The following is a 14,363-nucleotide window of genomic DNA, read 5'->3' as shown; positions in this document are numbered from 1 at the left end:
GGTTTTCCCTCCCTGCCACAGCCAGGTCTGACAGGACTAAGTGGAAGAAGCAGCTCATCTCTGAAACCCTTCTAGGGCTCACGGTGCCACCAGGCAATTTGATCTGCTCATGCTACATTTGCTCCTCAGCGTGCCCTGTGCCATGCCTGGAATTCACTCCCTCTATAGCCCTGCCTGTCAGATTCCTGCTCTCCCTTCAAGGCTTGGCTCAGCTCAGGTTTCACACCTCCTGGCGCCTTCCCTCATTCCCCTCACTGAAAGTGTGACCCCCACCCCCTCCTCAGATGTTCCTAGAGCCCTCTGGGTCTGCCCAGGGCCCCGTGACACTCTGCCCTACATGATCCATGGCCATCTGTGTGCTGTACCCCTTCCCACCTCTGTACACTCAGTAGAAGGTAAGCCCTTGGTGGGCAGGGCCTCTGTCCTTTTTGCCTCTGTCTTCCTAATGCCAAGAACAGTGTCTGGCACATGGTTGGCACTTCAGAAAGTCTTGGGGAAAGGGCAAACCTGGATGAATTGTCAGAAGCTGACTGGGTTGGGAGGTAGTAAACCAAGCTAGGTGGATCAACATTGATTGTCACTCACATTTCTAGTGGGACACCTTTTGAATGTTTTCGAGTTCCCTTCCTTGGACATCTCTGGAGGCGGGTGGAACAACTGTCAAGCAACTCAGAACATTTCTTAAAAGCCAAAGGAGCTTTAAAATCTCCATACGGGATTCCAGGATCCCACCTGTGTCTGCCTGGCTACCACAAGTGTTCTGATGAGGTGCACTGACTACAAACTAACACTAGCTAGAACAAGCAGAGCAAATGTTTACAAATGTTCACGTGAGAAACTATGGATATATCCATTAGATGTAGAAAATGTATTTAAGATGCTGCAAAAATACACTAAAGAGTGGATTTGCTCTCACTGCATTTTCTTTTTCTTTTCTTTTCCTTCTTTTTTTTGCGGGGCAATGAGGGTTAAGTGACTTGTCCAGGGTCACACAGCTAGTAAGTGTCAAGTGTCTGAGGCGGGATTTGAACTCAGGTGCTCCTGAATCCAGGGCTGGTGCTCTATCCACTGTGCCACCTAGCTGCCCCCATCACTGCATTTTGTAGGTAAGCTTGGCTATGTGTGTGTTCACTGTTTAAATCCCACAACTTTATCCCAAAATTCAGAGAATATCTCTGGCTTGCCAGGAGGAAAGAGTTTCAGTGATGATAAGTCCACTGATTTTAACAGCTCAAGAAGGTGCTAAAAGAAAAAGAAAGAGAAAAACGTTAGGTTACAGGAGCTGCTGCCCATTCTGGGGTAACCTCAAACTCTCCGTCACAGACTTTCATACAGATTGCACCAGGGCTTTCTGCTTTCATATACTGGGAGCTCACACTAGGCAAGGTCTGTTTTCATCTCAAAACCCAAACCAATTAGTTCTCTCTACCCTCGATGTCAAGCTAACACAGCCATCCTTTCTCATTTCCCTCCACAGAGCTTCTTTGGTTAAAGATGAGGCTTGGTCAGTGCCACCTCAGGACAGTGTGCTCAGATAGATGACTTTGCAATTGCCTTCCAGAAACAGCCAGTAAAAAACGGAGATGGTCAAAAGTTACACAGATGGAAAGGCAGTAAAGAAAACCCAATGACACAGCTAGATGATATGATGGCAACTGGATTTGGGGGGGGGCAGGGCACATGGGACAAGACTGCGGAACAATTATGCCTTGCCAGTATTTTCTTAGGTTTCTTTTATTCCTTTGCCTGAGCAAAAAAAGATTAGAATATGGTTTTAGGCTTCTGATCCCACTTTCTTTCCACCCTGAGAAATTCTATTCTCTACCTGTAACATCAAAATGTAAACACAGCTATCTGTAACTATAAACTGGGGATACCCTCAATGGCCAACAGTCAGGAAAGGGATCATTCAGTCATGGTGCAGTAAAAGGACAGCAACAAACACAATCAAGTAAAGAGAGAGGGAAATCTGAAGAGACTTTTCTGTAAAAATGCAAAGTGAGTAAGCAGTCAGACTGGAAGAGCAGATTCCACCCTAACTAGGACCACTTGAGCGGAAAGGTCCATGGGAACAAATAGACCAAAGTCAGGATGGAGGCTGGGACAAGGGGGGAATTGCCATGTTGTTGTGACAGTCTGTGCACAGAACTTAATTACTTTAGGTGGTAGCTAAGCGAGTTGAATGAGTTTCATTGAAGTTCAATGGTGACCTCTGGCTAAAACCATTTTTGGAAAATGTTCCCATGTCTGCCTCCCAGTTGCCACAAGTATAATATTCCAGGATTGTCCTAAGCAACACCACCAAGCAAACACTAGGAGGAATGTGGCCTAGGCACATACATTAGTGGAGACACAGATGCCTGCAGTCCATGCCTAAAATACATCAGCCTCTGGGCAAGAAAACACAAGGAGGACTGCTGGCTTTGATTTCAGTCAGATGACCCTGGAAGAAGTGGAAAGGATTGGGGAAACGTGGTGTGGGCTGATAGGAGACATAGGCTCGAGTCTCTGCATGGCCTTCTTCTGTAAATCAGAGAAGTCTCTTCCCTCTCTCCCCACTCTGCCCTGCGGCCTTGCTTTTTAATGCCCTGAGCTGGAATTCCCGGGGTTAGCATTTGAATGACAAAGAGGCAAGCCCCAAAGCAGCTGAATTTCCCATAAGCCAGAGTGGACTTGCATAAATCAGTTAGCAAGGTGACAGTTCATTTCCTCTTATAGAATCATGTCAGCCTGGGTTTGCCCTTAATCTATAAAGCACACTCCATTCCTGTGTGAGGATTAACCCACCAAGTGATCTGCCAGGCCCTCCCCCTGCCTCCTTCTCCTCATCCCCCTACCTCCTCTTCTCTTTTGTGGCACCTCCAGTAGCCTGGCAAAGCCACCCTCTCTCCTGGCCCACTCCATCAACAAGGACCAACTAACCATCTCTGCAAAAGACTTGATCCTCAATCTGTCAACAAGTAGACACGGAGGGCCCTGCCCTGCCAACTGGAGCAGTGTGCTCTCCCTGGGGCTCTCTGTACCTCTGCCCTTCTCCCCTACCCCCTTTCCCCAAGCTGAGCTCATTTGGAAGTCCAAAAGAAGGCAAGAGAGAAGTCTAAAGAGCTTCCAACCCATCCTGGTTTGGTGACATCTTTGGCTCTCTTTTCTTGAGTCAATTTTCTTCAGGGTTTCATGAAATCTTCCAAAATGAGGGGATTTTATGGATAGCTGATAATACTTAATTGTCACTGATAATACACTACCAAGGAAGAAGGGCTTTGAGTACAAGCCTGCCAATGGGGTGTTCCTCTGTTGTATAAGAATATGTTCAGAATATGTTAACTCTTCTCAGCAATACAATGATCCAAGATAATTCCACAGGACTCATGTTGAAAAATGCTCTCCACATCCAGAAAAAAGAACTAGGAAATCTGGATGCAGATTGAACCACACTGTTGCTACTTTTTTGTTTTTTGAGGTTTTTCCCTTGTGTTCTGATTCTTCTTTCACAGTATGACTAATGCAGAAATATGTTTAATGTGATCGTACATATATAACCTATATCAGATTGCTTTCTGTCTTGGGGAGTGGGGAGGGAAGGCAGAGAGGGAGAAAAATCTGGAACTAGAAATCTTATAAAAAACAAATGTTGAAAACTATCTTTACATGTAACTGTAAAATAACAAAATACTTTTATTATTTAAAAAAAATTTTAAAAGAAAATGTTCAGAAAAGAAATGAAGACCCATCCTTAGATGGTCTACAGGAGCTCCTGAGGATTCTTTTCCAAGTCAAAGAGGAAGTACAATCTTGGTCTGTCAAGAGAGCAGCCACATTAATAAAACCACAGAACCTCCAGCTATTGCTATCAGAATAAACACTTTCCATACACACAGTTAAGAGTTATTTTTTAATTGTGAAGGAATACTGTTTCCTAGTTCCTCTCTTCCACCTTCCCTACTGGAAAACAAACTTTGTAACCAATTTGCAGAGTTAAGCAAAACCAAAGCCTGCACTGCCTGTCCCTCTCTCCAAACCTTGCCACCTGAGCCCATCACTGATCTATCATGGCTAATCATTGCTTTGCTCAGACTGCTTTAGTCTCAGAAAGTCATTTGGTTTTACACTGTTGATGTTAGAGCATAAACCTCTACACTTTCAGGAGTGATGTGTCACCAAAAAAAAATCAAAAGTAGATGAATATTTAAAACATATGAGGAATGATTACTGATCTAGCCCTTGGGACATCAGCTAATTTCCTAGCAGGAAAGGAAAAGCAGGAAGCCCTGGAGCCAAGGCCTTGTTTAGGCTCCCACACTGAAGTTTCACCAGAGGCCAGGTGCCACAAACACCAGAGGATGAGACTTGGCATCAGGAAGGCCTGGATCCACAGCCAGCCTCAGGCCCTCACTGGCTGTGTGGCCCTGGACAGGCCTCAGCATTCTCATCTGTGAAATGGAACACTTAGCTCCCCAGGCCGTCCTGAGGGGCATGTGAGGCAAGACACACAAATGCCTCTGCCAGCCTCCCAGCATCACCTAAGTGACAAGCCACTGGCTGCACGCTGCTTCTCACTAAGCATGGTCACACAGCATAGAAAAGAGTCCATGCTGTGATCACAAGAGCCAGCCCCAAATTCTAACACACCTGCTGCAATGAAACGCACACATTGTCACTTACTCAGGGGCACCAGTGGGCTTATGGAGGGCAAAAACCCCTCTATTTTCTTTTGGTGGGGCGATGAGGGTTAAGTGACTTGTCCAGGGCCACACAGCTAGTAAGTGTCAAGTGTCTAAGGCCAGATTTGAACTCAGGTCCTCCTGAATCCAGGGCTGGTGCTTTATCCTTTGCACCACCTAGCTGCCCCAAATCCCCTCTTAAAACAACCAACATGGCCCTCTTTCCAAACAGCCACAGAGGCAGGCTCCCAGAGCACCAAGAATACAAATAGCCATCTTCACATAGCACCTGCTGTGTGTGTGCCAGGCACTATGCTAAGCCTCTCGTTTGCTCTTCACAACAACCATGAGAGGTAGGTGCTCTCAGGATTCCACATTTTACAGGTGAGGAAACTGAGGCAGGCAGCCATTCAGTGACTTGGCCAAGGTCACACAACTAGTCAATGTCAGTGGCACCATCTAGCGGCTCCTTTGATACATGGCGATGGCACAGGGTTTAGGGGTGGCGTAGATATGTCTTTGGGCAGGGGGAAAGGAAGAGCTTCATGAAGCTGGGGTGGGGCAGGGCAGCAGTGGTCAGCCAGATGACCACAGACCACCAAAGGCTCAGCACCAACCTGCTGCTCACTGCATGTACAATAGCAAAGATAGCCTTCTTTGTGCAGCCGTCTGGCCAACCCTAACTGGTGATTGGCCAGCACCTTTTCATTTACCAGAACCACCAAGGGCTTCCCTTCTTCCAGGGCCTCCAAGCCCCTCCCCGCACCTGGAAAGAGAAATCCAGACTCCAAACAGTATGGCGTGGTCAGCTTCTTCTCCACCTCGTCTGGCAGCAAAAGAGTGAGAAAGAATCACGGGCGCCCACTGGTTGAGCTGACTGGTGTTCCCACATGTTCGTCTCACGGACACGGGGGAGAAAAACAAACCAAGAAGAAAGCGGTCAACAGCCTCCCTCTGGGGACTGTTGGGGTTGATGATGGTCCAGTCACCCACCTCCACCTTTATCCTCTTAAGAAGGCAGAGGAAGGGGCAGCTAGGTGGTGCAGTAGATAGAGCACCAACCCTGGATTCAGGAGGACCTGAGTTCAAATCCGACCTCAGACCCTTGACAGTTACTAGCTGTGTGACCCTGGGCAAGTCACTTAACCCCAACTGCCCCGCAAAAAAAAAAAAAAAAAAAAAGCAGAGGAGTGGTAGAGCCTCCTGAGCTTGTAGTCTTCTGGTCAGCCAGAGGCAGACACTGCACCTGGACTCTGACATAGGGGTCACTCTTCCAGGTGGGAGGACAACTACCAACTGAAGTATATGACAAGGGGTCAGCTATTAAAGGGACGTTCCTAAAATTCAAAGTCTGGCCATGTCAATCACTTATCCAATAAACTCTGGTGACTGGAATGTAATAGGTTATTGATTGACTGAAAAAGAAGACAGAGGAGAGGGAAGGCAGGAGGAGGCTGGAGGCAGGGGCCAGGGGGCCACCTGGACACCCATGGGTGCTCCTCCATTTTTCCACTGCTTTGGAGAGAGGCCCTCTCCAAAACACAGTGACAGAAGCAGCACGGACCTACCTTTATGGACACGTGTTTCTGTGAGATGTGGAATGGCTCCAATTATTGAATCTGAAATTTACATACTTTAAAAAACACTCTTTGGGGGCAGCTAGGTGGCGCAGTGGATAAAGCACTGGTCTTGGATTCAGGAGGACCTGAGTTCAAATCCAGCCTCAGCCACTTGACACTTACTAGCTGTGTGACCCTGGGCAAGTCACTTAACCCTCATTGCCTGGCCAATTTAAAAAAAAAAAAACCAAAACCACTCTTTGGATAGGGATTGAGGGATTGGGAGAGGACTCTGCATACATTTTCTATTTGTAAAAATAAATCCCTGATTTCTCTTTGAAATCTCCACTCCTGATAATTTCCCCTTTCAATCTTTCTCTGTGTGTGTGTGTGTGTGTGTGTGTGTGTGTATGTGTGTGTGGAGGGGAAATATACTCAAAATAACTTTGCCCTTCCCCCACAGAGTTGTCAGATTTACCGCACTGTCCCAGGCACTATTTTTGGAATCACTATCAATAACCTGCCAGCATCCTACTGTTGATTTTCTTTTAGGGAAAGGGGGGGGGGTGCAGGGCAGATTGAGACTATAATTTTGATGCCATCAGCCTGAGGAGCAACCAATGTGTTAGCTTCCTCCAAAACACAAAATGGCAACTGACCCAAAACTCTCAATTCAAGAAAGTTTCATGGGGAACTCTCTGCTTGAGTGACTTCACCACGGTCACATATCAGAGAGATAAGTCAAGTCCAGTTCTTCCTGCTTCTTAGCTAGGCCATTGCTCTGGATTTTACATATTACCTCCTGAATCTGAACTAAGATTAGCCTGGGGGGGTGCAGTTAGGTGGCACTGCAGTGGATAAAGCACCGGCCCTGGATTCAGGAGGGCCTGAGTTCAAATCCAGCCTCAGACACTTGACACTTACTAGCTGTGTGACCTTGGGCTCGTCACTTAACCCTCATTGCCCTGCAAAAAAAGGGGGGGGAGAACTCTGACTCTCCCCCCAAATTAAGATTGGCCTCAGTTTCCCTCTAAGAACGAGTTCTAAGGTCTCTGATGTTCTGTGATTATGTGTCCTGTATTTCCCAATCATTCAATAATCATTAAGCTGCAGGCCTTGCTTCAAGGTTGTTCTAGGTCTCCAATTCTGACCCTGTGTCTTTGAAGTGGTTGAGAAAGGGAGTGTGGTATAGTGGCAAACGCTCTGGTCTGGGAATCAACATCTGACTTTAAGTCCTCAATCACCCACCTACTGTCAACATGCTTTTCAATGTAGCACCTCACTGGACCTCAATTGCTCATCTATAAGTTGGGGATAGCAGCACTTGCACTTCCAAACTCACTGAGTTCTAATAAAAGCCAAAGTGTGAAATTTCTCCCAAAGTAGAATGACCTAACAACAGTCCCAGATCCAGAGGGATCCAGTAGTTAAGAGAAAATCCATTCTAAGGAAATAATAGGTAAATAGTGTGGCTGGAAGAGTATTGAGCTGAGACCCAGGAAGCCCGAGTTTGGGCCCTGGGTCGGTTATTCATTCCCTGGTGAACCTCCAGAGGGTGACCTAATGCCCTGGGCCTCAGTTTTTTCATCTGCAAAGTAAGGAGATCAAACAAGATTTCATTCAGCTTGAAACGCTTAGAATTCTACAAAACTCTTGGATTGGAAATTTGTAAAATTAACAAAGTACATCAAGCTCATACTTTTTTGCCTCGGATGAACAATCCTAAGAGAACTGACTGCATCTGGGTTGTTCTTGAAGACCGGTTTGCTCTGAGACTTGAGCTGCCCAATTTAGTACTCCTTCCTTGGCTCTGTTTATCTGAATGAATATATATATATGTGTGTGTGTGTGTGTGTGTGTGTGTGTGTGTGTGTATGTGTGTATGTATATATATATACACACATACATATATATATATATACACATACATATATATATATACATATATACACATATGTGTGTAGATGTGTATGTATTTATTTAGTCCATTCATTCGTTCGTTCATTCGTTTGTTTGTATGAGCACATGCATAGTGATCATTTCCTTAATATATTACCGAGGTAGGAAGCCATGGTGGTGAAAGCGCTGGTCAGGAAGACCTGGTTTGAGTCCGACCTCTGACCAACGTATTGTGTGATATTGGGCAAGTCACTCGATTCCTCAGTGCCCAAGGTAACCCACTAACATTATCAGTTGCACAGCAGATGCCCATCAGCATTGGGAGAGGGAATTCCTTACCCAGAGCTCCCCACAGTGATGTGAAAAATAGAAAAGGACGATGATAACACCACCACCAGAACACCTTTGTCTCCTTCACTGTCTCACAGGAAGAGGTGGCCCTTGTTCCGACCAAGGCAAACCCTTCTACCTGCACAGGTGCTGCCATCCTATCCCATCTTCTCCAATGGATCACTTCTTCTGTGATCCCCACTCTTTCACTTATCTTCTATCTATTCCTGGCTCCTGGCTAGTTTCTTATTGCTTACAAACATGCTCATGTCTCCCCCATCCTCAAAACCCATCACTTTCTCCAATGATCCCCACTCTTGGCCCATATCTCTCCTAGTTTGGGAGAAGGCAATCTACAATCTTCCACTCTTTGTCTTACTCTCTTCTCTAGTCTCTGTGGTCTGGTTTCTGACCTCATTGTTCCACAGAAACAGTTCTCTCCAAAGAAGCCAATGATCTCTTTCTTAAATGCCAAATCCAACGGCCTTTTCTCAGACCTCAACCTTTTTGACCTCTTTCCACCCTTCCAATACTGTCAAATTCCCTCTTCTCCTTAATATTCAATTCTTTCTAAGACACTTCCTTGGGCCACTGCTCACTCCTGGTTGTGCTACCGATCTGACCAATCCTCAGGCTCCTCTGTTAGCTCTTCAGTCGGCTCATGCCTGTTAACCAAGGGGATCCCATAAAATTCTGTGCTGCACACTCTTCTCTTCCCTTCTTTCTATATTATCTCACTTGATGGTTTCTTCAGCTCCTGTGGAATGCCATGTCTGTATAGGGAGCCTAAGATTGCTCTTTCCCAACTGCAAACAGTTCCCCAGCCTGTAGCCTCTGCCTGGGGGGGGAGGCAATCTGAGGTCAGTTGCAAGTGGCCCCTCCAGTAGTTCTCAGATCCTCTCCTGGTGTATTTAAAGGAACAGCACAGGGCTGCTTCTGTTGGGGCAGAGCCAGGATGGTCTCTTAGATGTAGGGGGCCTGGGTCTTTGATACAAGTTCCCATTTTGCACAATGTAAAAAATGTTTTATTCTTTTTCTTTTTTTCCTTCTCCCCTTTTTCCTTCTTTCCTTTTCTTTCTTTGCTTTTTTCACAATCCAGCCAAATTGTGTTTGGCAGATTCCTGCCTGATTGCCCCCTCATCTTTGGGACATGGTAGGATGCAGAGTGGGGGTGCTCTCTTCAGAACAGGTGGGAACAGGCTGGTTCCCTCCTTATTTCTTCCCCAAAAGAGTACCGACCCTGTACCATGATATAGGCAGTTAGCAGAAGATAAGTAGTGGTCTTATTTAAGTGAGAAATGTCCTGAGCAAAGCCAGGGATCAATGTTTCCTTGGGGGCAGATTGAGGAGTCTGCCTCTTACACAGGGTACATTGCCTTTGGGCATCACCACAGCAAGGGTAGAGCTTCAAAGCTCTTTCTTTCTTCAATTGGTGAGTGTTGTCTGGCACTCGGGTGTTCTGTGGCATTTGTGCAAGGTCCTGTTAACTGCTTCCCGGACTCTCGAGCCTTAAAACTCCTGATGTGGTTGGGCCACAGCAGGAAGATCCTGATTGTGTTTGGCTATGGGAAGTCTAGGGGATTTGGTGATGTGGAAGCCCAGCTGAACTCTGCCCCTAGGGCCATTCCCACTGCAGAACCACTGGCTGATTCTGCTACTTGGTTAACTAGAGTAAGACCAGGGGGGTAGCTATGTGGCGCAGTGGATAAAGTACCGGCCCTGGATTCAGGAGGACCTGAGTTCAAATCTGACCTCAGACACTTGACACTTACTAGCTGTATGACCCTGGGCAAGTCACTTAACCCTCATTGCCCAGCAAAACAAAACAAAAAACCAAGAGTAGGACCTGAGCTTTGTTCTCCTTAATGACTAAGTTGAAAAATAACTGTATGTAGCCACTGTTCATGGCCTTGGCTTTCATTCTTTTTTATTCTATAAGAAAACTATCATCTCTATGCAGATCATTGTCAGATCTATTTAAGCAGCCCTAACCTCTCTGCTGAGGTCCACTCTCACATTTCCAGCAGCCTCTTAGACATCTCAAACCAAATGTTTTGTAGACATCTTAAAACTCAACATATCCCAAACTGACTCATTATCTTTCCTCCCAAGCCTTCATCTTTTCCTGAATTTCATATTGGTGTTTAGGCCACCAGCTTGACTCCTCACCCTACATCATCTCCCTCACCCCATTCAATCTGTTGCCAAGTGTTGTCTTTTTTTTAGAGGCGACTGGAGTTAAGTGACTTGCCCATAATCACACAGCTAGTAAGTGTCTGAGGCTGGATTTGAGCTGTGGTCCTCCAGAAACTAGAGCTGGTGTTCTATCCAGTACACCACCTAGCCACCCCACCAAGTCTTCTCAATTCGACCTCCCAATACCTCTTTACTGCTCTCTCCTCTGACGCAGTTGTCACCTTAATGCAGGTCTTGCTCATCTCCCACTTGGACTACTGCAATAATCTTCAGGTTGGTATGTGGGCCTCAAATCTCTCCCCACACTAGTCCATTCTTCACTCAGCTCTCAGAGTGACATTCCTAAAGCACACATCACACCATGACAAACCCTTACTCAATAAACTCCATTGGCTCCCTATTACTTCCAGGATCAAATGCAAAATCCTCCCTTTGGCTTTTAAAATCTTTCCTAGGGGCAGCTAGGTGGCGCAGTGGATAGAGCACCGGCCCTGGAGTCAGGAGGACCTGAATTCAAATCTGGCCTCAGACACTTAATACTTACTAGCTGTGTGACCCTGGGCAAGTCACTTAACCCTAATTGCCTCAAGCCTCCCAAAAAAAACCCCAAACAAACAAAATCTTTCCTAACTTTTCCAGTCTTCTCATCTGTTACTACCCTTCAAGAACTCAATGATCTGTTGTGACTGGGCTCCCAGCTATTACTCACACAAAACACTCCATCTCCTGACTCCAAGTATTTTTTTAAATATATCTTTATTTATTTCATTAAATATTTCCCAATTACATGTAAAAACATTTTAACACCAATTGTTTTTTTAATTTAGAGTTCCAAATGCTCTCTTGCCTTCCCATCTCTCCCCCCTTGAAAACATAAGCAATTTGATATCAATTATACATGTGAAGTCATGCGAAACATTTCCATATTACACATTTTCCACGTTATAAAAGAAAACACAGGCCAAAATAAGAAAAAGAAAGAATCAAAAACTGTTTCCTTCAATCTGCTTTCAGCATTCATCAGTTCCCTCTCTAGAGGTGGAGAGCATTTTTCATTATAGGTCTTTTGGACTCTAAGTGTTTTCAGTGGTTGTCTCCATGCCTGGAATTCTCTCCCCTCCTATCTCCACCTCCTGGTTTCTCTGGCTTCCGTCAAGTTCCAGTTAAAATTCCCCCTTCTAGAAGAAGTCTTTCTTCACTCTACTTATTGTTAGTGTCATGATTTCTGAGGTTACCATTCACCTGTCCTATATTTATATACCTTGTATATGCATGTTTTGTGTGCATTGTTTCTCCCCCATTAGTTATAAGTTCCTTGAGGGCAGGCACTGTGTTTTTACCTTCCTTTCTATCTCCAGCTCTTAGTATGGTGCCTGGCACATAGTAAATTATAGTGGTTGTTGTTGTTGGCTTCTATGTCATACTGCTGATTCATATTGAGCTTGCAGTCTACCAAAAACCCCAGATCTTTTTCAGAGTCCTTTTTTCCCCATCTTATACTATGAAGATTAATTTTTGGTGTGTACCTAACTATAAGACTTTTAGTCCTACAGATGTGCTATATTCAAACCACTGTTCACGCCTGTCAGTATTCTTTTGGATGCAGGCTGTGTCACTTAGTGAGGTAGCTCCCTCACGGCTTGGTGTCATCTGTCAATGTGGTGAGTAGATCATCCATGTTTTTAGTCATTACTGATAAAAATGTGAAACAGCAAAGGATGGCACAAGTTCCTCCTGGAGACATCCTGCTATATTGACACTAAACCATGAACTAGCACTCTTTGAGCCCGATCATGCAACCACGATGAATTTAATTGTATTGTCATCTAACCCATGCCTTTCCATCAAAAGCTTTGCTAGACTCTGGGTAAGCTCTAGCCACAGAATGCTCCTCACTGATGAATTCAGGAGTCCTGTCCAGGAAGCAAGGCTGGCTCTTTGTAATGAATGTTTCCTGGGCTGGATGGTCACCAGTCAGCTACCTAATGATCAATGCTTGAATTTCCCAGGAATCCAAGTCAAGTTCATTGGCCTTGTTATACACACTCTGTCCTCTTTCCTTTGGGAAAATCAGGAAAGCGTTTACCCTTTGACAATCTTGTTGGACCTCAGTGACTTTGGATGTTCTGTCAGGAGCCCAGCCAACATACCTGCCACGTTAGCCCTTTTGGTTCTGTCCTTCCAGTGTGAGGGAGGTCATGTTCCTTGGCAGAGAAAACAGAAAAGAGATGAATTAAGCAGCTTGATCTTCTCTCTACTGTCATTTATCATTGGCCCGTCCACTCCAAGCAGAAGTCTTATTATGTCTTATTCCACCTTTAATTGGCCTTTATCTCCCAATGTATTGGGGTTTTTTGTTTGGTTTTGTTTTTGTGAGGCAAATTGGGGTTAAGTGACTTGCCTAGGGTCACACAGCTAGTAAGTGTCAAGTGTCTGAGGCCAGATTTGAACTCAGGTGCTCCTGAATCCAAGGCCGGTGCTCTATTCACTGCGCCACCTAGCTGCCCCCCAATGTATTGTTAAAAACCAAAACCCATTGTCTTGGCCTTAGGCTCCCTCCACAGGCTCAGTGCACTCAGGGCTGAAGAATTCTTTTGTACAGGGCAGTGCCAGGACACAGCTTCCGTGCCTTGCCTTTGTGTCCATCTTCTCTTCATTTCTTTGGATAATTTAAGTGGGTTGGGGTGAGTCGTTTTAAAACTTCATTGTGGTGGGTTTTTCCATTAATTTGGGGGAAGTGCTGCATCTCATCAAAGGGCCAAGGCAATTGGAGCAACCTGCCTGAGTTCCACACACACACACACACACACACACACACACACACACACACACACACACACACACACACACACACACACCACCAGCTTTCTGCAGTGAAAAATGCCTGTGTCCATGCAGGGCCCAGAAACACTGATTCTCTCCATGTTCCTGAAACAGGGGCATAAGACACATGCAGAATTGCAGTGCCATCTGCTCCTCCTTAGGGTAAATGAATCTCCTGGCACATGCTCGGCTTGGTATCCCCCTGAGCCCCAGGAACTGCCTAAGCTCCCCAATTCTGCAGCACTGCGGACCTCAGTAAGGTCAGTGGAGTTCAGCATGGGCCCTGAACAGGGAAAGTAAACCAGCCATGGAATACTAGGTGAGAGGCTGCCAGGAAAAGGTTTTAAAATGTAGATGATCTGATCGCCTGGTGCTCACCATAAGTGTATGGAATGGAGACTTGACTGGATTCCAGGCCTCCCTAAGCCCCCCATGTTGGCAGGGATTAGGCAGGCATGTTTCCCCATCTCTATATATAAATCTATGTGGAGGAAGGTGCTGGAAGGTCAGTCTCTACTTTCCCTAGGAGAGGTGGGGAGACCATTAATTTCAAGGAAGAGAAGGATCTGAATGGCTTCCCCAACATGAGATTTTGTGGTACAGAGCCCAAGCCCATCCAGTCTCATTTTTTTCTGGTTTTCCCTCCCTGCCACAGCCAGGTCTGACAGGACTAAGTGGAAGAAGCAGCTCATCTCTGAAACCCTTCTAGGGCTCACGGTGCCACCAGGCAATTTGATCTGCTCATGCTACATTTGCTCCTCAGCGTGCCCTGTGCCATGCCTGGAATTCACTCCCTCTATAGCCCTGCCTGTCAGATTCCTGCTCTCCCTTCAAGGCTTGGCTCAGCTCAGGTTTCACACCTCCTGGTGCCTTCCCTCATTCCCCTCACTGAAAG

The 14,363-nt window shown here is 45.9% G+C and overlaps 1 protein-coding gene across 1 annotated transcript; it reads right to left on the bottom strand.

Moving 5' to 3' along the window:
- Positions 1 to 1,128: 1,128 nt before the first annotated feature.
- Positions 1,129 to 8,292, bottom strand: LOC122733537 (UDP-N-acetylglucosamine transferase subunit ALG13 homolog). Its single transcript, XM_043973997.1, has 4 exons — positions 8,277 to 8,292; positions 5,279 to 5,487; positions 1,377 to 1,388; positions 1,129 to 1,230 (listed from the first exon to the last, which is right to left on the bottom strand). The coding sequence occupies exons 1-4, from the start codon at positions 8,290 to 8,292 to the stop codon at positions 1,129 to 1,131; spliced, it is 339 nt and encodes a 112-aa protein (XP_043829932.1).
- Positions 8,293 to 14,363: the final 6,071 nt, after the last annotated feature.

The sequence above is a fragment of the Dromiciops gliroides genome, chromosome X (genome assembly GCF_019393635.1).
Source record: "Dromiciops gliroides isolate mDroGli1 chromosome X, mDroGli1.pri, whole genome shotgun sequence".
NCBI lineage: Eukaryota > Metazoa > Chordata > Mammalia > Microbiotheria > Microbiotheriidae > Dromiciops > Dromiciops gliroides.
Note: the sequence above shows the minus strand (reverse complement) of the source record. Positions and strands in the feature narration are given on the sequence as shown.